Source organism: Cololabis saira, chromosome 22 (genome assembly GCF_033807715.1).
Source record: "Cololabis saira isolate AMF1-May2022 chromosome 22, fColSai1.1, whole genome shotgun sequence".
Taxonomy (NCBI): domain Eukaryota; kingdom Metazoa; phylum Chordata; class Actinopteri; order Beloniformes; family Belonidae; genus Cololabis; species Cololabis saira.
In genome coordinates, this window is record NC_084608.1 from 9,486,037 (window position 1) to 9,513,371 (window position 27,335).

The 27,335-nt window shown below is 39.6% G+C and overlaps 3 protein-coding genes across 3 annotated transcripts; 2 read left to right on the plus strand and 1 right to left on the minus strand.

Moving 5' to 3' along the window:
• The first annotated feature begins 182 nt into the window (after nucleotides 1–182).
• dph2 (diphthamide biosynthesis 2) lies at nucleotides 183–5,730 on the plus strand. Its single transcript, XM_061713421.1, has 7 exons — nucleotides 183–1,489; nucleotides 1,645–1,813; nucleotides 2,434–2,546; nucleotides 2,838–3,058; nucleotides 3,195–3,875; nucleotides 4,242–4,424; nucleotides 4,604–5,730. The coding sequence occupies exons 2-7, from the start codon at nucleotides 1,664–1,666 to the stop codon at nucleotides 4,723–4,725; spliced, it is 1,470 nt and encodes a 489-aa protein (XP_061569405.1). The 5' UTR covers nucleotides 183–1,489; nucleotides 1,645–1,663; the 3' UTR covers nucleotides 4,726–5,730.
• On the minus strand, nucleotides 4,570–10,602 carry ncf2 (neutrophil cytosolic factor 2). The gene is made up of 16 exons (XM_061713420.1): nucleotides 10,420–10,602; nucleotides 10,125–10,207; nucleotides 9,890–9,998; nucleotides 7,779–7,913; nucleotides 7,389–7,496; nucleotides 7,098–7,157; nucleotides 6,927–6,970; nucleotides 6,626–6,767; nucleotides 6,478–6,543; nucleotides 6,213–6,267; nucleotides 6,070–6,113; nucleotides 5,807–5,955; nucleotides 5,609–5,714; nucleotides 5,109–5,226; nucleotides 4,930–5,017; nucleotides 4,570–4,703 (listed from the first exon to the last, which is right to left on the minus strand). The coding sequence occupies exons 1-16, from the start codon at nucleotides 10,591–10,593 to the stop codon at nucleotides 4,697–4,699; spliced, it is 1,488 nt and encodes a 495-aa protein (XP_061569404.1). The 5' UTR covers nucleotides 10,594–10,602; the 3' UTR covers nucleotides 4,570–4,696.
• A 1,655-nt stretch (nucleotides 10,603–12,257) lies between these two features.
• Nucleotides 12,258–24,072, plus strand: garem (GRB2 associated, regulator of MAPK1). Its single transcript, XM_061713519.1, has 6 exons — nucleotides 12,258–12,585; nucleotides 14,621–14,761; nucleotides 15,038–15,168; nucleotides 16,364–17,566; nucleotides 20,419–20,573; nucleotides 21,617–24,072. The coding sequence occupies exons 1-6, from the start codon at nucleotides 12,387–12,389 to the stop codon at nucleotides 22,476–22,478; spliced, it is 2,691 nt and encodes an 896-aa protein (XP_061569503.1). The 5' UTR covers nucleotides 12,258–12,386; the 3' UTR covers nucleotides 22,479–24,072.
• The last annotated feature ends 3,263 nt before the right edge of the window (nucleotides 24,073–27,335 follow it).

Genomic DNA, 27,335 nt, shown 5'->3' on the forward strand with positions numbered 1-27,335 from the left:
AAAAACAAGCGGCGCCTTTGCCGAAGCACCGCTTCACAAAATACTCTCTATGAATATGTCCTTGGTGTTGCCGTACTTTGGGAGGCGGGGAGTAGGTGAGGACTGTCCAATCACTGACATTCAAGCAGGTTGACCAATAGGCGCCGTTCGGGCCGAATGGTGCTTATTGGTTGACTTCTTTACAGGATTACAGCAGATAGAAGAAATATTTTCTTTTGGTTCTTTTTACTAATCATATTTCATAGGTAACACCATTGGGCCATAACAACCTTATAAATGATTTTGATAAAAATGTACAATATGTAAAATTGTAGACCCTAGCTTTAAGATAAGTTAAAATTTGTTTTTTACTTTTCCTTCTACATGCATTTCTTGTTTTTACATTCCCTCGTCTCCCCTTTTTACTTTACCTGATGCATTTCTGCCTCATTATGCAATAGATATACCCTCCTGCGACAAGGATGTGGACACCACCGGTTGCACAATAGTCTTGATTTTGGCCCAATCCTGCTCCTTCCTGTTTATTGACCAATAGTAGAGAAGCTGGACCAAGAAGGGCAGCCTTTTTAATTTGCATAACGAGACAGAAATGCATCAGGTAAAGTAAAGAGAGGAGACAAGGGAATCTAAAAACAAGGAATGCATGTATAAGGTAAAGGAAAAACAAAATATATATTTCTGCTTTTATTTTTAATTATGTCCATACCCAGGCAAAAATACAGACGGGATAAACTTGTACAGCTTTTGTAAATATTTGTGTGTGTATATATATGAACCTGTATATAGTGAGAAACGTATCAGAAAAGCTGAGATCAGTGCAAGCTTTGACCAAGCCACTAAAATACTTTTTACTGGTTTTGTAATGTTTGTGTTTATCCTCATATAATATATTCTTATCTAAGTAAATTATTGTCAATAAAGAAACTGTTTGCTGAAAAAAAATATGGAATGTGTATTTTCTATTAATATTAATTGCAGTACTGCAATACACTGAGGTGGCAACGGCTCAGGAGGAAGAGCTGGTTTGGTTCCTGGACTTGCATTTCTGATGTCAAGATGTCTGTGTTTTTATTTGTATATGATGGTAAAAGTACTGCATCAAATAAGAATAAAAATGTTTAAATACACTAAAGAGATTGTGTGATTTGTAGGGTCAACGTGCTTTGAGTGAGTGGTGAGCAAAAGAAGAAGAGCACTGTGTGGATGGATATGTATTGTTTACTGTGATTTTATTCTGGGCTTTATTTTGAAAAGCGTTTGAACCGGAAGTGATCTCATGGGAACTAATGTTCTGTGCTGTAGACACGTGCCTAGCTTTCCTGTAGTTATTACAGATTAACAAGTCCCTAAATGGAACTGATAACTAAGTTTACGTGGATTTGATAGCGTATATTGCAGTTCTGGAGACAGTATTTTGTATATTTATGTGATCCACCAGCAGAGTCTGATAAGTTAGCGGTAAAGCTAACACCCAGTGACAGCATCAAAGGTAAACAATCTTATTCAATGTGCGACATATAGGTTTTTCACATTGCAACTCAGTAAAAGTGTTGTTCCGTAATTCATATTTCAGTTTTTGGTGAAGTAAATTATATGTATACAGCAACTTTGTTTTATAATGCTGGTCTTTATTTGTTTTTGCAGGCACTTTTATTCTAAAACCATGAGTGATGCGTTCAGCAGCAGCTCGGAAACTGTACTGGAGCGTGTGGTCGACGTGACGGTGAAATCAAATACCCCTGTGGAAAAACTCGATGAGTTGTATGAAATTAAGAAGACTTGTGAGTTCATTCACAAAAATAACTTTCAAAAGGTGGGAACATGTTTGAAACCTATTATTAAAAATTGCCTTTATTGTTGTTCTGTTAAATAGTTATTTGTTTTATTTTAAAGCGGGGAAAGTGATTTTATTTATTTTATTTTTATTTTATATATTTATTATTTATTTATTTTATTTTTTTATTTTATTTTATTTATCCATTTTATGTAGTGGTCCTCTCGTTGTATAGGTAAATGACAGGAGGACTTCTGAGTTATTTTAATTAACTCTGAATAACTTAAAATTAATTATTCCGGATCTCTTTTAAATTAATAAAAGCTCCGACTGTTTTAAAACCACACTATCATGAACTTACTTTTTAAATGCAGTTTTTACCCTAAATCTAACGTAGTAGACCTTTTTTAAAGTTCAGTTTTACTGTAGTAATTACCTATTGTACCCAAATGGAACCTCTATACCAAATAGCCAATCCAAAAAAAATCACAACAGTCAGTGTTTATAAAAAATAATGAATCAATCGTCTATTAATGATTACTGCAATGATTAGTGCACATGTTGAGTAAACAAACAAAAATAGTAATAGCATATTTCATTTCAATCCCTGTTTGTGTATATTTTTTTGCCATAACTGTCTTTATGGTTCTTACTCACAGGTTGCTCTGCAGTTTCCTGATGAGCTGCTCGTGGATTCAGTGGCAATAGCTGAGGAGCTTGAGAGGACCAGTAATGCCAAACCATTTATTTTGGGAGACACATCTTATGGCAGGTAACATGTCATGTTCAACTCTGGGAATAAAGTTACTTATGTAAACTTATGTCCTTATGACTTCAAATATGTTGGACTGTGTGGCAGGGTGGAGAGGTTGATGGGACACACGCACCTGTGGCCCATCCGCCTGAGTGGCTGCACCTCCACCCTGCCACAGACTGTAATTAGCTTTGGGCTTTATATTTAGCCACCCTAATATAAGACAAGGAATGTGTTTTGGCTGTCCATTAATTCAACAGATGTCGCTCTTCCATGCACTCATAATTTTTGTTGAACTCTCGTGAGCAGTTGCTGTGTGGACGAGGTGGCTGCAGAGCACGTTGGAGCCGACTGCATCGTGCACTACGGCAGTGCTTGCCTCAGCCCGTCCAGGAGGCTGCCGTTGATCTACATCTTTGAGAAAAGACCATTGGATGTGGAGGCGTGTGCTTCCTCCTTCAGAGAGCTTTATCCTGACTCACAGAGTCACATCGTCATCCTCTATGACGTCAACTATGATCATGTTATTGGTATGCGTTTCCAACAAGACTTCTCCTTTTGTTTTGTGTAGAAAGTGCAATTAACCTAAATGTCAATATAACTTTGTCAGGTTAATGTCAGAAGGTCAAAGTATCAACGGCATCTGTAATTTTTTTGTCTTTCCAGATGATCTTCTAACGCTGATATCACCAGAGTATCCAAACCTTGTTGCCTCAGAACTAGTTGTTGAAGGAGATTTGTGTTACAGTCGAGGCCGGATTAAAAAACGAGGGAGTGATGAATGTCTCTCTGGCAACCAGGTTATTTGTCAGTTTGGGAGGCAGTTTTCCCTGAAAGACGCTTCCAGTATAACAGATTACAGTATGTTCTTTGTCGGCCAGGAGGGGGCAACGTTGCGAAACTTCATGATGACTTGGAATCGATGCTCGTTTTGCTCTTTTGACCCCGTGGCAAATAAAGGGAGGACTGAGTCGATTAGTGTCAACCGTGCGCTGATGAAGCGATATTATGCCATAGAAAGAGCCAAAGATGCCGGCGTGGTCGGCATCCTGGTGGGCACTCTCGGGGTGGCCGACTACCTCAGCATCATCCAGCAGCTGAAGGAAACCATCCACAGAGCCGGAAAGAAGAGCTACATGTTCGCCATGGGGAAACTGAATGTACCCAAACTAGCAAACTTTATTGAAATTGACATCTTCGTGCTCGTCGCCTGTCCGGAGAACTGTCTGCTGGACTCCAGTGAATTCTACAAACCTGTCGTCACGCCGTTTGAGATGGAGGTGGCCTGCAACAAGAACAGGGAGTGGGCGCAGGAATACGTCACAGATTTCCGACATCTGCTGCCAGGTTTGACTTGGATTTATACTTAAAAACATTTTTTTGTTTTGTTATTTTACTTTGATCTCATTTCATTTTTACTTGCACAGAACAATTCTGGCCTTGCTTTGCAAAACTGAAAAAGGGTTTTGATCTTGTAATGACTGGAAAGTAATGTATGCTAATTTAATTGTGATGTAGTTTGTTTGTCATTATTATGGAAATCTGTAATTCCCCCTCTAATTAATCTATGAATGAATCCTGTGTGTTGATTAGACCAGTTCAAAAATGTTAAGAGTATATTTATCTGCATTTGCTAAACACGTTGAACATGTTATTTCTAATCATTTTTACTCTCAGGAGTGTATTGAAAGCTGTTTTTAAATTCCCAAACAGGTGGACAGAGTCATGTGCCGTTGTCTGACCAGCTGGAGGACGGTGATGACACCGACGTTTCATTAATCACTGGAGCTCTGCGGAGCCAGAACCTGCTGCTTCGTGAACCTGCACAGTCGTCGTGCGGCTCGTCCGTGGTCCTGAGGAACCAGTCTCTGACTGTAGCCAGCACCAACTCAGCTGGTAGGAGACAGAAATATCTGCTACAACTACTGACCATACCTTTATTGTTGGATTTTGCAGCTTAAAATAAAACATGTACAGTATATTATTGCATTGAACAAACTCTTGTAAATGTATAATATTACATCACATATATCTATCTATAGCTTTTCTCTCATTGGTTTATTTTCTTTGCCCAGCATCGTTTCTGGCAGGTCGGAGTTGGCGTGGTTTGGAGCAGAAGCTGGGAGAGACGCCGGTCGTGAAGGCAGTGGAGGGCAGGAGAGGCATCGCTATTGCCTACGAAGAGGAAGGATCATAATTCACCAGCAAAACCCAACGTCTTCGTCACATATTTATTGATTAAACAATGCACCAAATGTAAAGAATGTATCTTAACTGCTGCAATTAATACATAATTATCAAAAAAAATACCAGGTATCACAAGTTTCTACCACAGCATTATGTACTGAGTCAAATAATGTAATAAAATGTAATCTATCATTTAAATCAGTGCTTGACTTACTGGCCATTCGCAGGGACTTCTTCTACAAAAGATGCAGGAAATATCCCAGTATTCCCATTACACCGCCCTTCCAGCCAATCCTGGTTTACTAAAGAAAGAGAGGCAACCAGAAATCTGTATCTCAATTTGATTGCATGTTTTTGAGTTGTTAAAACATGGCCAAATGAATGAAGCCTTACTTCTGGAGAGAAGTGTGATTGCATCCCCTTGTTGAAAGTTCAGATCTTCTGGATTTGGGGACTCGTAAGAGTGAAGTGCCACCAGCTGAGTCTGAGTCTGTGGCTCTGCGTCACTTTGCTAAAATCACAAACACACAAAATCAGATCAGTGTTTATTTTCAGAAAAGTGGAACTGAAGCTTTTTGAAATATGAACTCAGATCAGAGTTGTTGGTCGATGACTCACTGGAAGTTTTGCCTTTCATATTTTTAAAAATTAAGTTGTATTTACATTCTTTTTAAAGGTCTATAAATGAATCAGTTTTTTGATTTTCTTCATGGAGGCCCTACAGTTGCAGGACGACTATGTTTGAGTAGGAGACGCGTTTGTCGAAGCTGCTAAGTTTTCAGTAGCGTCTGTATATCTGCCCTACTGTAATTAAAATGTAAATGTTTTTATCCTGTAAGTGTTACGTCATGATACTTAAATATTTTATTATAAATAATTCATTACTTCCTTACCTCTTTGGTGTAACACCACAGGGTGATGCGCCCACCGGTGGCAAGACTCCACACATCTTGCATCTCTGTGTCGCCATCAATAAGACTCTGTCCATGTGCCTCTGAACTGAAATTAAACAAAGGTGTGTAACTTTCTAAGAAGTAAATTAACACATTAACCACTTCAGACTGTTGATTGAGATTAATCTGAAGCTGTACCTGAGCGAGATGGTGGTAGAAGGGAGGCTGAGCTTTTTACTGACTTTCTCTATCAATCCTGCGTAGGGGGACCCATACGGCACTGAGACGGCAAAGTTGAACGTGAAATGGACTTTGACAATACACGAATTGTCTGCAGGCTTTGCCTCCTGACATTAATAAAGGACAACAGAGGAGTTAAGCTACAGAAGTGAAAACATCGTCCATCTTAAATGTGGCTCAGAAATGGACTGAAGAAAAACTCAGGACTTGTCTCTGCACACCTTTATCTGGGCTTTTCCACTGCTGGTATTCCCGGGAGTAAGACCTTACAGACAGAAAAATAATGCCATTTTTAAAAATTATCCCACATTGAATGAAGTTTGACTGTACTAAATGAGTTTTCTTAAACTGTCAGATAATCTACCTTGAATCCTTTCGGGTCTGGTTGGTGGTTCTCGACTTGGAGGCGCAGTCACTCCCTGTTGACAGTTGTTACCATATAAAAATACAGAAAAGGTCAAAGTGCAGCGTTTTAGAGCAAGTACACATATATATAAATATTTTCAAACGTTTGGATAACTTTACATATTTCAAAAGAAGCATATATAAAACTTTTTTATTCTTTAAGAAACTATTCACAAGACATTCATATATCTGTGATACTAATTACATATTGAAATACTCTTTACCTTGTTCTTGTTAGAAGCCAATGGGATTTCCAAACGTTCCAGGTAATTGTAAGGGACGAGTCCCCGCTGAAATTTAAGCCATGATGGTGAATATTATGATTTTTATTTAAAAGAAGAAAACAAAACATGAAGATTCTGTATTTCTTACTCTTTCATTGAAGACCACGTATGCCCAGTTGTCGGCGCCCTTCTGCAGCACAAACACAATATTACCCGGCACCACAGCCAACTCGTCACTGGTCTCAGGATCAAACTGAAACAGCACAGTGTGCGGTTCCCCTTCCAGAGCCCTGAGACCAGACCACCACATGCAGTAAACACTTTATTATAGCCTGATCACAGTTTTCTACTCAGTTTGATTCATTTCCTTCATATGAAAGCAGGCATAGATGTACAGTATATTGTAGAAATATGGCTGAGTGGACTGAGCTTCAGAGTGGCTTTCATACCTCAGAACCTCTGGTTCTTTTGGCATAGCTGGACCATCCTCAACCTGTCAGGTGACCAAAAAAAAGACCTTGTAAGGTGAATGATTAAATGTAATAATCTTCCTGCACAGATTTTCTTCATTTGTTGAGAGATATTGTGATTTTTATGGTTGGCATGAGCCTGTTTGTCACCTGTGGCTGTAATGGAGCAAATCCAGAAAAGGCATCTTGTGGAACGACAGAAGCAACCACCTGGTCACAACAGGAAAACAAAGATAAAAAAAAATAGGCTATTAATGCCAGCTAGAAAACCGATGAGTCTGTTTATCCAGGGGATTTTTAATGAAAAAGGTAAATATGATACAAAAATAGAAATGCATATGGAAAAGCTGGAATGAAGCTCAGTGTTTCAGAGTTCATTATCACGCTGATAAATATTGCTGTTGTACTATTTCTTACTCATTCAAAGACATATTTCATTACCTTTGCTTTGCCGAGGTAGTCCTTCTTCTCCAGCTCGGCAACATAGTTCTTATTCGGTTTAAACAGCATCTTAGATGGGAACTCCACTGGTTTGAACAGCTTTTGTTTCTGTCAGGGAAATTTGATCATAAATGTTTTTGAAAATGTTCCACTGCGCCTTTCATTTCCTCTGAAGACAAATGCCGAACCGAAACCAGGAAAGTGTAAAAGGTTATTAGGATAAATACAAATCATTTACTGTTGTGAATACAATTATATTTAGATATACTGAGCTAGAAGTGTAATATAGTGTAATATACTGATTCAGAAGTGTCATTGACAGGTGAAATATGAATGTTTTTATAAGCTCAGGGAGTATATCTTTACAAGAGGGGCCGTGTCACAACTGACCAGGGTGGACTGCAGAGCTCTGTCGATGATACTCAGCTTGGACTCTGTCTTGTAGTTGAGTGCCTTTGCGAGGCTCTCCTGGGCCTTTTCCCAGTTCCCCAGCTGAGCCTCAGTCAGGGCCACGTTGTGGAGGACCTTTGATAGAAAACAATGATATTGTATTAAAAACATCACTTGAGAGTAAGTAAGGCTTTATGCTGTTCTTTGTTTTGCCCCCTGTTTAATAAGAGTGATCCATCCATCCATCCATCCATCCATCCATCCATCCATCATCCATCCATCCATCCATCCATCCATCCATCATCCATCCATCCATCCATCCATCCATCCATCCATCATCCATCATCCATCATCCATCCATCATCCATCCATCCATCCATCATCCATCCATCCATCCATCCATCCATCCATCATCCATCCATCCATCCATCATCCATCCATCCATCCATCCATCATCCATCCATCCATCAATCATCCATCCATCCATCCATCATCCATCCATCCATCCATCCATCCATCATCCATCCATCCATCCATCCATCCATCCATCATCCATCCATCCATCCATCCATCCATCCATCCATCCATCATCCATCCATCCATCCATCCATCCATCCATCCATCCATCCATCCATCCATCCATCCATCCATCCATCCGTCATCCATCCATCCATCCATCCATCCATCCATCCATCCATCCATCCATCCATCCATCATCCATCCATCCATCCATCCATCCATCCATCCATCCATCCATCATCCATCCATCCATCCATCCATCCATCCATCCATCAATCCATCCATCATCCATCATCCATCCATCCATCCATCCATCCATCCATCATCCATCCATCCATCCATCCATCATCCATCCATCCATCCCTCCATCCATCCATCCATCATCCCTCCATCCATCCATCCATCCCTCCATCCATCCATCCATCATCCATCCATCCATCCATCCATCCATCATCCATCCATCCATCCATCCATCATCCCTCCCTCCATCCATCCATCCATCCATCCATCCATCCATCCCTCCATCCATCCATCCATCCATCATCCATCCATCCATCCATCCATCCGTCATCCATATTCTGTAATCACTTTGTCGTGTTTCATAATTCTTTATTTTTAAAAAGGGACCGTGTACATTGATCAACGTTTCCTTGCAGAAAGTAAATGTACCCGAGTTAGCCGAAAGGCTAATTTTCATCGGCAGTCCCTTCGCCAGATGTTAATAGACTTTTTTGAAAAATAAAATAAAAAATGCACAATAGACATAAACACAAATACAGCATGCATGACATATCAAGACAAAGACAGATACAGTGCAAAAATGGAATAGAATAAAACAAATGAATAAAAGTACAGTACAATCATCTTAAATAGCTTGTATTAAAGAGAGCCACTAGCACTACCACTAGTAGTAGTACTACTAGTGCTCCCATCTTTGTGAGTCATCAAGCCAGTCCTTTGCATGAACTTTAAAAGAGTGATATGATGGAGATTCTCTGACTGATTGTGGTTCTGTATATTCCATTGGTGTGATGCTCTGAATGAGAACACAGCCTGGCTGAATGTGGTTTTCCTGAATGGAATTGAGCAATCTTTTTTAGTCGCACTTCTGGTGGCTCTGATAGCAGGGGATTTGAATTTTATGAAACTGGATAGTGGAGGAGGAGCTGAACCATGCATGATCTTATATATTAGACAAATAGTTTTGTATATGATGAGATTTTCCCAACTCAGCAGTTTATACTTCTTCAAAATATGGCAATGATGATGTTTGTTGATGTTTAGGTTTACAGGTAAGCTGGCGCCTATCCCAGGTGAGCGGTGAGCTAAACCCTGGACAGGTAACCAGTCCGACACAGGCCTGCACAGACAAAATCAATCTGCACACTGACACTCACTCCATGCATATTTTTCACTGCAGAACAAAAAACTGAGCTTAAGAAGAAAACCCACTAATGCCACACAGAAAGGTGAAACATGAACCTTCTTGTTCCACTGGATCGTGGACATTTTTAGAGGAAACAGGTTGTCAGCATCAGATTATTTATTTAAGATCACTTAGGAGAAGTTTAATGGTAAAGAGGTTTCCTTACCTCGCATGCATATAGTATGTATCGAAGACCAAGTGCCTTGTAATCTATCAGCTGATTGCCCCTTAGTGCTTTCAAGGCTCTGTTGAAATCATACAAGCTTTCTTCATACCTTTAAACAGAACAAAAAATGAAGTAAGTACTTTCACATGAAAGGTCAATATTGAAATATGAAATCAAAGTGTTAAATCTGAAACAAAACAGCAACGCTTTCATTGAATTTACTTGTGTGACTTGCCTCTTCCTTTTGTAATAGGTGATTCCTCTTTGAAAGAAGCTGATTGCCAAATGCTCATCCTTGCGAATGCTGCAATCAAACGCCTGAGAAATAGAATGAAACACTCTAACTTCCTCCAGAAGAAGACAGAAATGGTTAACACTACTTCTTCTTTCAGAGTGACTTGCATTTTTAAACAACACTTTACCAGCGGCATCCTGATGATTTTACTGATATATAGATATAAAGTTGATGCGGTTGATATTTGAGCATTGTTTTGTTTTCACCTACATACTACCCAGCAGTTCTGACGTACCTTTTCAGCATCATCCAAGTCTTGGTTAAGAAGATGGAGGCAGCCAATGTTGAAGCATATTTTGGAGTTGGGCTCTTGAATAGACAGGAGGATCCTTAAGGCCTCTGAGAAATCCTGCTTGTCAGCACTGTTTATAGCCTCATCCCACTGGCGCAGAGTGTCCACATAAGACATATTTGCTGGCTGATATAATACTGAGACTAAATAAAGGAAGCTCTGCTAATTTATACCAGTGAGAGCAGGAAGTGTGATGACAGTCATTGATGCGATTCACACTTCCCCATATTCAAATCTTAATACCTTGTTCTGGAGTTGAGTTAAATCATAGTGTTATGTGTGTGATATTTAGATAGAAGTAATTTAATGGAGGTATATTGTCTCATCATAATCTTATATTTACGGTAACCTAAGAGCTAGATTGTCTGTCATAAAAGTGATCTTTTCCCATTATCTGTTGTTCTTCAGTGTGATAAAGGAAAGTTTTGAACTTGTAAACGGATAACGCAAGAATAAACAAAGAATGCTAAAGCAGAAATTTAAACATATTTTTCATTTCTTTTTGTGTTTCTATTCATAATCTAAAAAGTTACAGCTACGGCACCAAGAGAACATTTTATTTTGCATTACACTGCCCTGACCCTGCTGTTTTGCTTATCAGGCTGGTGCCATCATTTTTAACGGAAATTAAACTTCCGGCATATTTTCAAAATATATAAATATTCAGTACCAGTCCGTTCCCAAAAACGGTACAGTCCAGTACAACACATGGTACAACATATACATTTGTCAATTTTCCAGAGGGAGCAGAGGATTTATTTAGCTGAAAACCAGAGGTGTCAAGTAACGAAGTACAAATACTTCGTTCGTAGAAATTTTGGTTATCTATACTTCACTGGAGTAATTATTTTTCAGACGACTTTTTACTTTTACTCCTTACATTTTCACGCAATTATCTGTACTTTTCACTCCTTACATTTTAAAAACAGCCTCGTTACTCTATTTCATTTGGGCCTTTAAAAAAAAACTATCCAGTTAAATTGCTCCATCCGGATAGAGTGAATTTGGTTGTGGTTGTTTCAGATGTTCTTGTCCAGTTTTGTTCTTACATCCGTTCCCTCAGATTCCTGCAACTAAACTTGGATGTACAATCCAATAAAGGTTAGGATAAATGATAACATGACTCTGAAGTTTGACTTTTTGCACCATTACAATACTTATAGGCAACTAGTCATCATATCTCCTGCTCTCTGAAACACATGTTAATGCTCAATAGTACACATATATGGTTCTTTAATATATTTGCATTATACTAAGATGCATTCATTTTCAATGGCTTTTGTCCTTAATGGCTTTTTTCCCCCTTACATTACTTTTATACTTTAAGTAGTTTTGAAACCAGTACTTTTATACTTTTACTTGAGTAAAAAACTTGATACTTCAACTTCTACAGGAGTATTTTTAAACTATAGTATCTATACTTCTACCTGAGTAATGAATGTGAATACTTTTGACACCTCTGCAGCTACGGCACCAAGAGAACATTTTATTTTGCATTACACTGCCTTGACCCTGCTGTTTTGCTTATCAGGCTGGTGCCATCATTTTTAACGAAAATTAAACTTCCGGCATATTTTCAAAATATACAAATGTTCAGTACCAGTCCGTTCCAAAAAATGCTACACTCCAGTACAACACATTCAAACATATATATTTGTCCAGTTTCCAGAAGGAGCAGAGGATTTATTTAGCTGGAAACATCGTTTATCCTTCACTCCGAAGTAAAGCGTGCCTTTATTCTGAAAGAACAAACCCACTTCCGCCACAGCCGCGTATCTGGCTAAACAAACATGGCACGGCGGCTTAATCGCACCTTTACGATGCGTAGGCAGGCGAAAAAGTGAAACATGCACCCATTAATACGGAATATGTTGTGCAAGACATGAGTCCGTAGCGGGGGGGTCAGCTGTATGGTTTATCTGGGTCTTGGAGAGCAGCGGCCGTGTGTTCTGGTAGCTAGCCCCGGGCTGCTGCTGCGAGCTAGCAACATGGACCTTGGAGCGATGTTGTACAACAACCTGAAAGATGTGACCTGGAGCAACACGGCCCTAGCCCTGGACCAGCTGGTCAGCAGCTACAAGCTGCCCCAGATCGCCAGGCTGGACAACGGTGAGTAACGGGGTCTAGCCTGATTTATGGTTCTGCGTTAAATCGACGCAGAGCCTACGCCGTAGGGTACGGCGTAGGGTACGCGGCGACGCGCAACGTACCTTACGCCGTAGGATTGCGTCGATTTAACGCAGAACCATAAATCATCCTTCTGGTTTACAGCCTGTATCCTACAGCTGCTGATTAGATAAGATGTCAAAACAAATGAAAACCAAACTTTTCTTTATCAAAATAGCTTTGCACTTAATGTTAAAAGAACCATTTCTGTGTTTCCTGTGGAGCAGAGGGCAACTTAAAACAAGGACAATGAGAGCCAAGATGCAGCTGGTATTGTAGCACCATAGTCATGTAGTTTAGTTTTGATTTGAATTGATTTATTTTATTTTTGTACATGTAAAAAAAAAAAAAAAAAAAAAGAAACAACACTTCATGAGAAGTTTAAGAAAACAACAACAAAACAAAACAAGGAATTTCATCCTTTAAAACTTGCTAACTTGAATAACAAGTGCCAAAAAAGGAGTAGGAAGAAGTGTAAAGTTATTTAGTCCTAACCCCATTCACTGATCATTTAACCTGTATTTATAATTATTCACACACTGTACTCACACTGCTAAGTAACAGTATTGTTATTATTATTACTATTTTATATACTGTAATTATACTAACACACATACACATGCATGCATACATACACACACACACACACACACACACACACAACAGTTTAGTTTATTGTTTTGCACAGTTTTAAAGGTATACAAGAAAATATCAAAGATAAATACTATACGGTGCAGGAAGAGGCAAAACACCCACCGAAGTTATTAAAATTTCACATGTTATAAAGAACACAAGATTAACATACAAAAAAGAAAAGTATAACTACACAAAAGTTATGGCAAACTAATAATGCAATATATAGATAATAATAAAGAATAAAGACAAAAAAAAATAAGTGTGTAAGTGTGCATGGGATATTGTTTTTACAACTTGTATTGACTCCTGAGAAAATGAGACTAATGGTAGAAATGATCATGACACTATGAGTGAAACACAAAAACCACAACAACAAAACAAACGTGGATACATGTACAACAATACATTGGGAAATAAGTTACAAAAAAGCAGTCAAGTGGTCCTTCCAACGTCTTTTATAACATTTCAAAGAGGAAGAGCTCTTTGCCAGGTGGGAAAAATCATTCCACAATTTAGTCCCTAAATCTCATCGAAAATTGACGTCTGCAAGTGAGAAATTTAGGAGGATGAAGATCTGAGGATGGTCGAGTTGAATAAGAATGAACCTGTGAATTTGATTTAAAGTAAGTTTTGAACTGTCCAGGAATATTCCCTTCACTTGAATTTATCTTATAAAAAAACTGCATGTAATACATGATTTAAGTAAAACATTCAAATAAGATCCTCATATATTAGACAATCAGACTACAGCAATATAGGGAAATGTGTCTGTGCAACAACAGACGTGCACTGTTGTGTCCAAACACAACAGTTGCTTGTGTTTTCTGATTGAACATCTGAGATCAGAGAAATACTGCTTAGTTTGGTTTCTGTGCTCCAGTTCACTGTCAGTCTTTGCACAGCCTCCCACATGATGGATGTTGCTGTGTTGTACCTTCAGTGATGGTACATCTTTATTTAGAGAGTTATGGATTAGGCATAAATCATTGTCCAAGGAGAAATCTGTCTCGAGTGCTCTGTAATTTAATGCCTTGGCTTGGCTTGACTGCGGTGGCTTGTAAAACTCTCAAGAAATGGAAACAATTGCTATTGTACGCCTCATAAGGACACTTATCTGTGTGAACTACTCTCTGCCGACATTATAATAAAACAGTGTTAAACAGCAGTCACAAATCGAGGTGTAAATGCAAGTAATTTGCCAAAACTGAAATTATTGATTTATTCCATCTTTGAGTGTGATTTAAACCTTTTTCTTGGATTTCATCTTTAGTACTAGTCTGAAATGTAATCACAGAATGTGTTATATGTCCCATCGTAACCTGGGTTGCCCTCCTTCCTGCAGGTCAGACAGTTGAGGGGCTCAGAGACAACGACTACCTCTTACTTCATTCCTGCCGCCAGTGGACAACTATTACCGCACACAGTTTAGAAGAGGGACACTATGTGATTGGGCCTAAAATAGAGATCCCAGTACATTATGAAGGTAAGCTCAAACCTTAAACATGCTTGTTGTTTGTGTAACATAGTTGCTGTCTCTTGATGATGTTTCTTTGTCTTTTGTCAGTTGTTATACCATGCAAACAGCTTTTTAAATCTTTTTTAACACCTGTAAAAATGAAGGGTCATTCTTAAGGTTAATGCACAACTAACATTCACATCTCTGACACTGGTCTGGTAATACAGTGGAGAATGTGAGTAGCTGACAGTTGATATTAGGCTTAACTCTTATTTTGTACTGATGTGGTTTTTTGGGCTTCAGGTCAGTTTAAGCTACTTGAACAGGACCGAGATGTCAAGGAGCCTGTGCAGTACTTCAACAGTGTGGAGGAGGTGGCCAAAGCTTTCCCTGAAAGGGTGTATGTCATGGAGGAAATCACCTTCAATGTTAAGGTACATTTACATGACCAGTGAGATTATTCAGATTTATTTTGTGTGTGTGATTTATGGCATTAATTAAGAAAAAAATATTTTACGGACACTGTCAGCGTTCCTACTAACTTGTTGACCTCTGTACTTGGGCAATTCACCTTCAATTCACTTTTATTTATATAACAAGTTCACAACAAAAGGCATCTCAAGCAACTTTACGCAAGACAAGTCCAATCAAAGACAGTCTGATCCTGTTCAATTCTATTTTAATTAATTCATCGGTTTCATTCCAACAGAGTCCATATTCAATGTTCATATCTTGCCAGTTTATAAAAACCGCCTAAGTAAGGACCCCAACAAATTGCATCAAATCTTTTATTTCGGTGCAGTCCCCCATCCTGAGCCAGCGAGAGGCGAGACTGGGGAAGACAAATGTATTTAACAGCGTTACAAACGTCCAGCAGAATTACGCAGCGTCTACCTGCCTCGACCGGTTGGGGGTCTGAGATGAAAGAGAAACCAACAAAACCAGAAGGATTAGCCCAGGGATGTCGATCCATGAGACACAAAATAGGAAAATATTAATTTCAATGATAATAAGACATATATACCACAAGAGCAACGAGGACAGAGCCTGTTAGCAGCATAAGTATCAGCCTAATCACAAACTAAAGTTCACTTAAGAAATAATGTGAAAACTTTGAGTTCTTTAAGATAAGACTAGCAAGCTAGATCCTTAAGACCTTTATATGAAATAAAAATAATTTAAAACTCTATCCTACATTTAATGGGAAGCCAGTAATGGGAAGCTAAGATTAGAGAAATGTGATCTCTCCTGTCAACCCTCATCAGAACTGTGTGCAGCATTTTGAAGTAATTTTAGGACATCCTGCTAAAAAGAAATTGGAGCAGTTCAATCATGAAGTAACAAATTGAATAGACTCGTTTTTCTGCATCACTCTGATAGAAATTTTTCCTATTTTTGCAATGTTACGAAGGTGGACACAGGGAGCTCTTGAAAAAGGCAGTGAGGTGTCTTTTTCTTTTCTTTTTTTTTCCCCAATATAACTGTTTTATTTATTTCTTTTTAGATTCTAAACACTTTTTATTGGTTAACAGCCTTTTTTTGTGTATGTGTGTTTAACATAAATTGCACAATAAGGATGTACCCTTTAATATCTTTAGTCCTTATGCTATTTATACATTTTTTCCATAGATGGCTTCAGGGGAATGCAACGAGGACACAGAAGTTTACAACATAACACTAAGCACCGGTGATGAGCTGACATTAATGGGCCAGGCTGAAATCCTCTATGCAAAGAGCTCCAGAGAAAAATCAAGACTCAACACTATTTTTAAGAAGATCGGGAAGCTCAACTCCATCAGTAAGATTGGTCGAGGCAAGATGCCTTGCTTGATTTGCATGAACCACCGCACGAATGAGAGCATCAGCCTGCCGTTTCAGTGCAAAGGCCGGTTCAGCACGTGCAGCCCGCTGGAGCTTCAGATGCAGGACGGCGAACACACCATCAGGAACATAGTGGAAAAAACCCGGCTCCCAGTCAATGTAATAGTGCCCGGCAGTCCACCGCGCAACCAGCATGACCTCCACCTCATTCGGGAGGGCCATCGCTACAAATTGGTTAACATCCAGACAAAGACTGTGGTTGTGTGCTGCATATTGCGCAGCAACAAAATTATCCCCATTCATTTCCCCTTCCATAGGGCCATGCCGAGTTTCATTGTTCCAGAAGAACTGTTGCAGGGGGAGTTGTGGCTAGAGACTATGGTGCATCGCTGGTTTTCCTTCTGCCAGGATCAGTTTGACATAGACGACTACTCTCGTGCTGTCCGGGATGTGCGGACGGACTGGAATGATGACGGAAAAAGCCCAAAGAAAAGCAGCGGGAATGGCGGCTGCAGCGGAAACAGTGGCGGCAACGGCAGCTCCAATGGGTGTACCAGCCACGTGCAGATCCCCAACTCTTTAACTTATGCCAGAGATGAGCTCACCCAGTCTTTCCATAGACTATCGGTGTGTGTGTATAGTAGCAATCTGCACGGTAACAGTGAAGTCAATTTGCAGGGATGCATGACATTTTGCGGAGACTGGGCTCTTCTGCCTTCTGATGGCCACCATTCAGAATCTGGAGAAAGTGAACACATGTTCCCTGAGTTGTTGGAAAGCACAACCCAGCAGCCAACCCTCAACAAGCTGGACGTTCCCTACGAGGAGCTGTGGCTGGATCACTTGAGAGAGCAGAGCCCCAAACCCTCTTCGAGTGAAGGAATCCGATGCATCAACAATGGCTGTTCTCCCACCGCCGCGCTGTCGTACCCGGTCACCTGTCCCGTCAGTCCTGTTACTACTGTGGACGGGCCTCTGACTCCCCCGCCCGTCCCACCCAAGTCTGAAGCTGTGAGTATAAACTACCATCCCTTTAAGCGGCTTTAAGTGAAAATCAAGCTTTTAAGACTTGATAACGTGTTCGTGAGGTGTCTTTTTTTCTTTTTTTTTTTACTTTGTTTTTATTAGGCAACTTCATATAGAATACAATATCCACGTATTACAACTGTTTCCTTTTTTTTTTTTTTCCTTTACACATACTCAGCTGTTCCCTACAAAAAATGAAATACAGTATATACCTGTACACATCTCCATACACATAAGTATCCACAGTAGCAGCATGAAGGCAGCGTCCGACAATACAAACAAAAACACACGTACAACAGGACATCGACAGAAACTACATTAAGGGACAAGGCAAACCCAAACCTGCCAGTAGGTCTGGTGGGAAGTGTAGGATAGCAAATCTAGAAATTACCGAATTATAATGGTTTGAGTCTACCGCTCCATTAATAGGGGCATTGTAGGACTCTATTTCTTACAAAATATATCCAATTGCAGTGTCAAAGAATAAGTAATTCGCTCCATTTGGTAGATGTCCCTTACTTTCTCCACCCACAAATTGTACGTGGGCGGATCTGGTTTTAGCCAATTTATAGTAATGCATTTTATAGCCGCTGTAAGTAATATATGCAATAGATATGTTTTGGCTCTGCTCCCCAAACCCTCCGGTATAGCTCCCAGCAGCATCACCACAGGGTCGACTGTGACAGGCTGATCGAAAACTTGTTTTAATGCTTCAGATATCTCCACCCAGAAGGGTTTTAATTTGGTACAGGTCCAGAATATATGAGAGTGGTTCCCGATGTGTGCCCCACATTCCCTCCAACATACGCTTGAATAATTTTGACCCATTTTGGCCACTATTTGAGGTGTCCTAAAGAATCTGGATATTACTTTCCACTTAAATTCCTTCCAGGTATTGGAGTTGTGAGGTGTCTTTTAATGTCAAAGTCAGGTCAAGTGTGTACAGGTCCAGCTTGGATTTTCATTTTACTCATTACAGTTAAAAAAAGAACAAAAACACACATTCAAACATTTAGTTTCATACATATCAAACACAAGGGGATAAATAGTGGTACTTGTTAGGTTTGGCATTTAGCAGCACGCCATAAATGTGTGTTTATAGAAGCCACAAGAGTCTCAAAACAGACACAATAAAAAGAGCAATGAGGGACTTGTGAAGAAAGCTTTGGTTACTCAAGCAGTTGAAAAGAAATCATTCTACTTGTGATGTAACAAACATTTCCAATTAAGTGTTAATCATTTAAAGAAGAACTCTTGCTCTATGTTCCTGGACCTCACGATGTAGAAATTAACCGCTGCATTTTTGTTTCCTGTTCTTGAAAAAGTCCGCCTCCGCAGTGTTGATGCTGCAGCTGCACCCCCTCAATACAGTTGCAGATCTGTGGGTTGCGCTTCATAACAAATCGAACACATTCAGGGGCTCTTTGTGCTCAGCTGACTCAACAAAAGCTAAAGCTGCAATCAGAGATAATGGCTATCATTTATTTATCAACCCAGGCTTCCTTCTTCCAGCTCAGTGTGCAGTTTGATTAAACATTTGAAGCATCGATTGACACTTCTTCTGCACTGATGGCATGCTGACAGCTCCAGACAAGATGAACAGGTTCTTGTTGAGGCGAGCTAGAAAGATTGAGAAAAGTTATCGGAACAAAAGGCAACACTGTTGCTGCCAGTAAAGAATAAAAACAACGTTGATGTCAAACATCAACATCTGCAGTTTTGATGAGTCTTAAGCTAAAATGGTTCACTATGGTTGACTTATTAACCCCCAAGTCTTAACGTGGCATGGAAGAACCATTTGCCATGTCTAAATATAGAGGTGCAGAGTTGTTTTTACTAGATTGGAGTCTTCACCTTTTGTGTCTTGTAAACCTGATGTATGAGTTTTCTGGCGTACCAGCTGGTCTTGTCATGCATTTCTGTCACTTAGTACAGGGTAAACGTTCGGGTTTTTCCCTCCACTAAATACAGTCCAGGTTCTCGTAATGAGATGCAGACAGTTTGCTCTACAAACTGTCGAGCAAATGAGTGATTTTGAGCTGAGTTTGGTTCTACTAGGTTTAATACATGCCTGCAGAGACCCATCAACAATACCAAGCAGTACAATCCTTTATTCTTTCCTTTTAGTAATTAGAAAAATAAAGTGCCAAACATAAAAACACAAGGCGTGAAAATAAAAATTGATTTATTTTCTTTTAGTTAGCTTTGCATTGTTCATTTTAGTTTTTGTTCAATAAAAAAAATGTTTTTATTTTTATTTCATTTAACAGGATAATTTTTTCACAGTTGGCATCCTTCTTCACTGTAGATGAAAATCATACACTTTAACAAAGTTGTTTCATTGTTAATTGCAGCTGTAACAGGGTTTCTAGCTGCGAGCAGCACATGTATTTTTCCACTTGGCAGGGAGTAATGGTATTGATTATCCTTTGTTGCCTCTGTTCCACTTGACCTTTTAAAAACACAGAAAGTCACTGACTTGTTTAGTGTTTTTGACTTGTCTTATAACCCCGACAGAAACAGCTGGTTTCTGTGTTTGTTTGCAGTTCAAGGCTTCCCGTATTTCAACAGTTGAACTATTTAAACGTGAAACAACAGCAGTTGTTTTGTAATCCTACAGTTCTGACCTGATGTAAAGAGAGAGAGGGACACGGCGAAGCAGCGTTTGATTGCACGCGTTGCGTAGTTTCTGAGTTGCAGACGATCTCTTTTCACTGCATTTCACTGCAAAAGATATTATAACAAAGCTTTTATTTATTTTTTTTATCTAAAGCTTTAGTAGCAGTGTGTAATAGATTGTTTGCTGGCAGTGTCAAAGTCTTGTCATTTAATTTTAGGTGAAGGAAGAATGTCGTCTTTTGAACGCTCCGCCAATCCCTCCACGAAGTCTGAAACAGCTCCCGTCGGTGCCCGTCTTGTCGAAGCCTCGACAGCAAGACACTCGTTCTCCGAGTCCAACCCTCTCCTATTATTCTTCTGGTCTCCACAACATGTAAGTGTTTGAACCATTTCATGGCACACTTAAACTTAAAGGGGACTTATTATGGCATCTAATACCTATTTTAAACAGGCCTTGAATGTCTTAAAAACAAGCTTTTGATTGTTTTTGCTAAATGAATTAGAAATTCAGCCTCTGAGCCATGTCTTTATCTTCCCATTCTCTAATCTCATTATCTATGCAGGATTCTGAGTGGGCGGGGCTATGATAATGAGGCTCTGTGCTGATTGGCTGCATGAATGACGCGATACACCGCTACGGAAAAATGGCGGAAGCTCCGGCTGGCGGAGTTAGTTGTGGGCGTGGTTTCACGCATTTTGCATTTTCATTACGTAACGAAAGGGAGCAGAATCTGAACGGCTCGTAGAAGCCACATCACTCCAGACCAGGGGTCGGCAACCTGCTGCTCTTTATCGCCGCCCTAGTGGCTCCTGGAGCTTTTTCAAAAATGTTTGACTTTTTTTTCCTTTTTTTCTTTTCTTTTTTTCTTTTTCTTTTTTTTCCTTCTCTTTTTTCTTATTTTTTTTCCTTTTTTCTTTTTTCCTTTCCTTTTTAATCCAAACATTTTGACTTTTTTCTCGAATTTTTGACTTTTTTCTCAACATTTCGACTTTTTTCTCAAGATCGTACTTCAACATTAATCTTGACATTTCAACTTTTTTGTTGAAATTTCGACTTTTTTCTCAAAGTGCATAATGAAAAAACTAGATACATGCAGCATGTGTTGCCTTCATTAAAAGGCTTATACAAGACTTTTCATTTTTTGCGGCTCCAGATATATTTGTTTTTTGTGTTTTTGGTCCAATATGGCTCTTTCAACATTTTTGGTTGCCGACCCCTGTACTAGACGGCTCATCCGGGCGGCTGTACAGACACTGCAGAATTTGGTTGCTTTCCTCCTTCTCTGAGTTGGCAGGCTGAGGGGAGACCACTTTATATATGTTAAAGCAAGAGAAAACCTGGTTTTCATAATAGGTCCCCTTTAACACACAGGATTTCTTTGAAATTTGCTCGTAATTCCTATATTTCTCCATCAGCAGTGGCACGAGTGAGCAGGAAGGAGCTGACCCACAAGAACAAAGCCGTGTCTGCTACCCTTGCAACTGGGGGAAATCCAGCAGCGCTGAACAAAGCGCTGCTTCGCCCTGCGGGAGCCTTCCCTCGGATGGGTTGTCTTCACGCGTGTCTTGGCCGAATAACTTCAGCGGAGGGGAGTCTCAGTGCATGGAGGAGTTTCTACCAGCGGGTTGCAGGAGTTACTACAGTTACCCCAGAAAGAGAACTCCAAGCATCCCAAAAACCTGCACGTCCAGCCTCGTTGACTTTGACGTACAAGAGCATGCCCATAGCAGCAAGGACTTCAGCCTGCAGAAAGCCTCTCTGAACCAGATCTACACTAAATCCTCAAGTTACAATTCAGAAATGTACAGAGACAAGCCCATCGAGGAATCTAACGCTAAGCAAAGCCTCTCTTGCCCCAGCTTACCCCCGAGAACGCCCAAATCCAACGTCACAAAGAAGTGCACGGATTTACCACCAGAGTCAGTATGTAACACTAAGCAGGAAACCGTGACTTCCTCACCTATTCAACATGAGCCAGGTACGCAGGAGATATTTAGCATCTCCAACTCATTGACCTTAAACTGCCAATCGCTTCCTCCCGCCGCACAGTGGCAGCCGCCGTCCAGCTTGGCTGGCATTTCTATCGAAGAGGTGTCCAAATGTCTACGGTTTATTGGACTCCCAGACGACATCGTTTCTCTTTTCGTGTCTGAAAAGATCGACGGGAATCTACTCCCGCAGCTCACCGAGGAGATTTTGTCGGAGGACTTCAAGCTAAGCAAACTGCAAGTGACGAAACTGATGCAGTTCATAAGTGGGTGGAGGCCCAAGATATAAGACGGTGAAACCTGTCGTGAGTGACAACGTAATGCCTTCAGTATATATGCTATGCACATCAAGCCACAAAGAGTTTCTTTTGTATATGAACTCGTTTCCTTGTTACTACATTGTTGGGAAGATAGTTGAGTAATTCTAGTCAGTCCAATTAAAGCAACACTGCAGACTTTTTTCTTTTTTAGTTTACAAGAGCACTGGCCTTTAAGGCAACAAAAGACTTAGATGTAACGTCGTCTATGCACTCGATCTGCCACCAGTATGAAGACGTCACCTACCTGTCCAGCAGGAAGGTGGCGGCTCAGCATCAGTCTCGCATCTCAGTTCTCACTCTTGCCAGCGAGTGAAAGTCAGTTCAAGCTTTAGTTTTTCCCAGCTGCTCTTTCTAGCTTCTTCAGATCTGCTCCTCTGGTTTCGTCAAGTTTAATTGAGCTGGCTGCGTTGTTTATCCACAGGGGGGGATGTTGCCGTGATGTGATGTGTGTTCTTGTGAGAGTGATCCAGGATGGAGCTCAAAGTCGCCATCAGTCGCTGCAGGTTCACCCAATGACAGGATCTTGAAACTTGAAGGTTTTAAAAAAAGAAAAGTAAGGCAGTGTTGCTTTAAAGTCTTTGGTTGCTATTTGCTATCTAAATGAAACATTTGGCACTTTCATAGATTATTTTAAGTCAACCCCTTTTTTTTTTTCTCCCTCACAGCCTATGAGTGTTATTGTCTTTAAACAAGCTGACATATGTAAAAGATTATGATTAGACACATTAGGTTGAGGAGTGCTTGGAGAGCACGTCATCTCTTCCTAAACGTATTCCTTTTTTTTTAACAGAACACTGATTAGTAATGTTTGTCTATTTAACCCAAGATTGATGGATTTCATAACAAAACAAATATAGTATTTTAATTTGTAAAGCTTTTAGAATGACAAACGTATGTCCAGAACTTACCAGTCCAGTTAATGTATCCTAACAGGGACACAAGGGTGTTTGTGTTGGGATTTTAGTCAGGCAGTCAGGTTTCTTGAGGTTGAAGATGCAACAGAAAATGTTACTGCACAAACCTGAACTTGCATCAGAATAGCTACGTTTTCTACTGTTAAAGTTTTACTCCCGTTCTCTTATAAATCATCCCTTAGAGTCCTTGAGCTCCAAGTTTGGCCTGCCTGAGCAATATGTGTGTATCTAATATATATATATATATATATATATATATATATATAATTAGAAAATGAATCTGAGAACAAAACGCAAGTGGTTTGGCATCAGTGAATATGATAAATATATCAATATTAAACTTGGGTTGAAAGTTAAAAAAAAAAAGGATTCTCTTATCATAAAAAATAATAATTTTATAAACCAACAAAGCTTTGATAGCCACCAAAAATCCTTTTAGATGTTCTAATTAACAGAACTATATTAAAAAATCAGCCAAAATCAAATAGTTGTCATGTATCTTCAGCAAGAAGAGGAATCTTGAAAACTCTTAATGCAAGTTTTTATGTCTTTACTTGAACCTGCGATGTCTCGGTTAGACCTAACTGAAGTTACTTGTAGCTGAGCGTGAATGAAGGCAGGCGTCACAGTCATGTCCTTAACCCAGTAACCAACACAGCTAATCCAACACTACATCTTTCATTAAACACAAATGCATCGTGCACTTTGGCAGATTTCACTTTATATAACTGCAGTCGTTGCCGTTAGATAAGAACTTATTTAAAGAGCAGTGTGTAACAATTACTGAAAATTACCGTAGCGGCAGAGATGGCCACCTTGTCACACGTCATCGTCTGTTCTTGCAATAAATACATTTCCCTCAAATTTGGACCTTCAGACGTCGTAAAACTGCACTCTTAAGAGCGGACCCCTTCTGGGCAGAGGTCTTTTATGCACATTTTACTGCAGCAGCTGTCCAGAATGGTGTAATATGTCTGTTCTCCTGTGTGGATAGACTGCGTAGATACAATTTTAATTAACGAAATGATTGGAGTCTAATCAAAACGTTTCTGATTTAAGAAAATCTAAAGCTATGTTGTTGTTGCACACTGTTACTTTAAAAATGAATAGATGCACTACATGTTTCAAAATTACGATGGTACTATGTCTCACTGTCATTGTTATGTCTTACAAGTGTCTTCTAATGCAAGAAACGATTGTGGTTTCTCTGCGCATTAACCCAAAGCCCTTAAAATACTTTATACTTTGACGAAATGTTTTGCTCGTTTGCCACAAGAAGGTACTGTCCAACCTCGGGACGCACTGAGGAGAAGATGTTAGGCTGGTCTTTCCTCCGACCCTGGGAGTCGTGAAGCTAAGTCTGACTCTGATCTGCTTAACAGAAATATTTGTGTTGTTTATTTTTGTAGTCTCTTTGATTCAGGATTTATTTACTGGCATATGCAGGACCGTAATTCTCCGGGATTCGTTTCAGCCTCTCAGTAACTCGTGTCCAGACTGTTGGCGCGCAGCTGTCGCCCTTCTCCTGACACTTTTTAGTCTTTGCCATGGATTGTTACATATTTTACTTGATATTTTAATTTTTTATTTTTAAATCTTTGTAATTTTTTTTTTTTTTTTAAGAAAATGATTAATGGTGTTTGAATTTTTATTTTTGTTGAGAAAAAACAATGTTCAGTATCCTTTTATTTTATTTTTTACTTTTTAAAATGTCTGGATTTTAAATCCACGTATTGAGATGATGCTTAAAAAAAAATGTAATAAATGAAGGCCTCAGTCACGATATTTCCATCATGACCAAAAACATGTTAGTAATTCTGGTAAATGGACGTCCTCCTCGTCCACGTCCTCATTGTTCTCTGAGCAGCAGCGTCTGTCCCTTCAAGTTCATGTCTTAGAGATCCAAAGAGAAGGAACAGAACATGCAAGAATCATCTTAGAAACTGTAACGGTGTTGGTTTCTGGATTCACCAGGATGATTTCCTAACCAGTAACTGTACTCTATTGTGTCTGAGACGTGAACTGTGATCTAACTGCAACATCTGACCCCGTCTCACTAACTCAGCATCGTGAGACTAAACGATGCTGAAGGATCTTCTGCGTTCAGAAACAGGCCAACATGTATTATTGCCCTTTTTTGTCCACAAAGGATGTAATAGCTGTGACACCGGGTTTGACGGCATTATTGAAATGTTGAGTTATGAACAGGTATCTGTTTAACCCCCCCTCCCTTATTTTGATGGTATTATCTATTAAAGATGGATTAACTGATGCTTGGGTTTTTATTTATTCTTTATCAACATACTGTTAATAACGCGTTCAGGATGCCACTAATGATCAGTTTCATGAATGTGAAATAGATGCTTTATGATCGACTGAAGCAGTTCATTACAGCAAGTGTGTTCAAGAATGAATCTTGTTAAGCGTATTTAAAGAAACAAGCACTTTATCCTTGATTTTAATCGACATGTGGACGATAAAGTGTAGTAATATTGTCTCTGTTACAAACTGAGACTGTAGACGGCCTCCAAATTTATTTGACTACACTGAGAAGTTTCATAATTTTGACCTGCATGGCCTACCAGGAAAATTTTTATTCATTTATTTTTTTTAAAGGCAAAGACATGGCTTTTTGGGGGGATTCAATTGAGAACCAAAGAACAGCAGACATGTTTGTGGCCGAGTGGAGGAACTATAACTGAAGCATGGAGGTAGAAGTGTTATGGTCGGGGACGGGGTGCTGCCTCAGTGACCAGACAGTCAACACGGTAACTATTAAAATCATTTAGATTTGCAACTAATCGATTATAAGATCAGCAAATAATCAAGACTGCTTTGATAAAACTTTATAGACAAAAAGTCTAATAAACACAAAAATAGTACATTAACTGGTTGGTGATAAGAATCTTTATTCAAGACCGTATCACATTTAATTCAACTTACTTTTTCTAAAATTCTTTGATAAACCATTTCTGTAATTCTGAGCGATCACAGGGTGGAGTTCATGTAATCCCCCCGGGTTCGAGCCGTCACCCCTGTAGAGGATAATGTACGACGTCTTCTTTCAGCAGCTAAAGAGGAGCTCTGGTATTTTTAAGGAGATACACATGAAGTCAAGATAATGACGTCAAATAACGATTTCAAGCGCTTGTCTTCAGGGATGAATAAAACATTGAATTGAAGAGAACTGAGTTGCTCATCATAACCTTCATCCAGGTCAACCTTTCTCTCTTGTAACATCTCCTCAGCTCTGTCAGGCCAAACACTGTTAAAGTGTTTATAATCGTGTCTCCCCCCTCATCTAACTGATGCTCTCTAGTGCTGGTAGGAAACTTTGACCATCACATGATGGAGATGAACTCTGTGTTTATTCTTCTCAAAGATTCCTCAGAAACTTCTGTTACATCCAATGCAGTCTATCTTGTAGCATTTGCATCTTTGACAGCGATTTCTGTCTTTAATATTTTATGTTGAATTTCATTAGTCAAACAAACGCTTGTCGAATGCTACACACTCACAAGCTTTCATGTCATATGGTCATTACTGTTCCAGTCTCTGAAGTACCTAAGTATAAACCGTCCATCTGGTGCAGAGAACTGAAGATACACAGCACGTGCATCTACAGTACAGACCAAAAGTTCAGACACACCTTCTCATTCAAACAAATGGGGAAGTGTGTCCAAACCTTTGGTCCGTACTGCATGTGCTCCTTCTCCTTCAAGGTCTACATGTAACTGGAGCTCATTCCAGCTGGGATTAGGGATGCAGGGAGGAACATCTGTCAAAAACACAGTCCCTAACACTCACTGCCACGGCAAATTCAGTGACACATTTACTAAGTTGGGCAAAAGTGTGGTCACAAATCATTTACAAATCAGTGTCCAATTCTGCAGGTGAGATCCTAAACCAGGA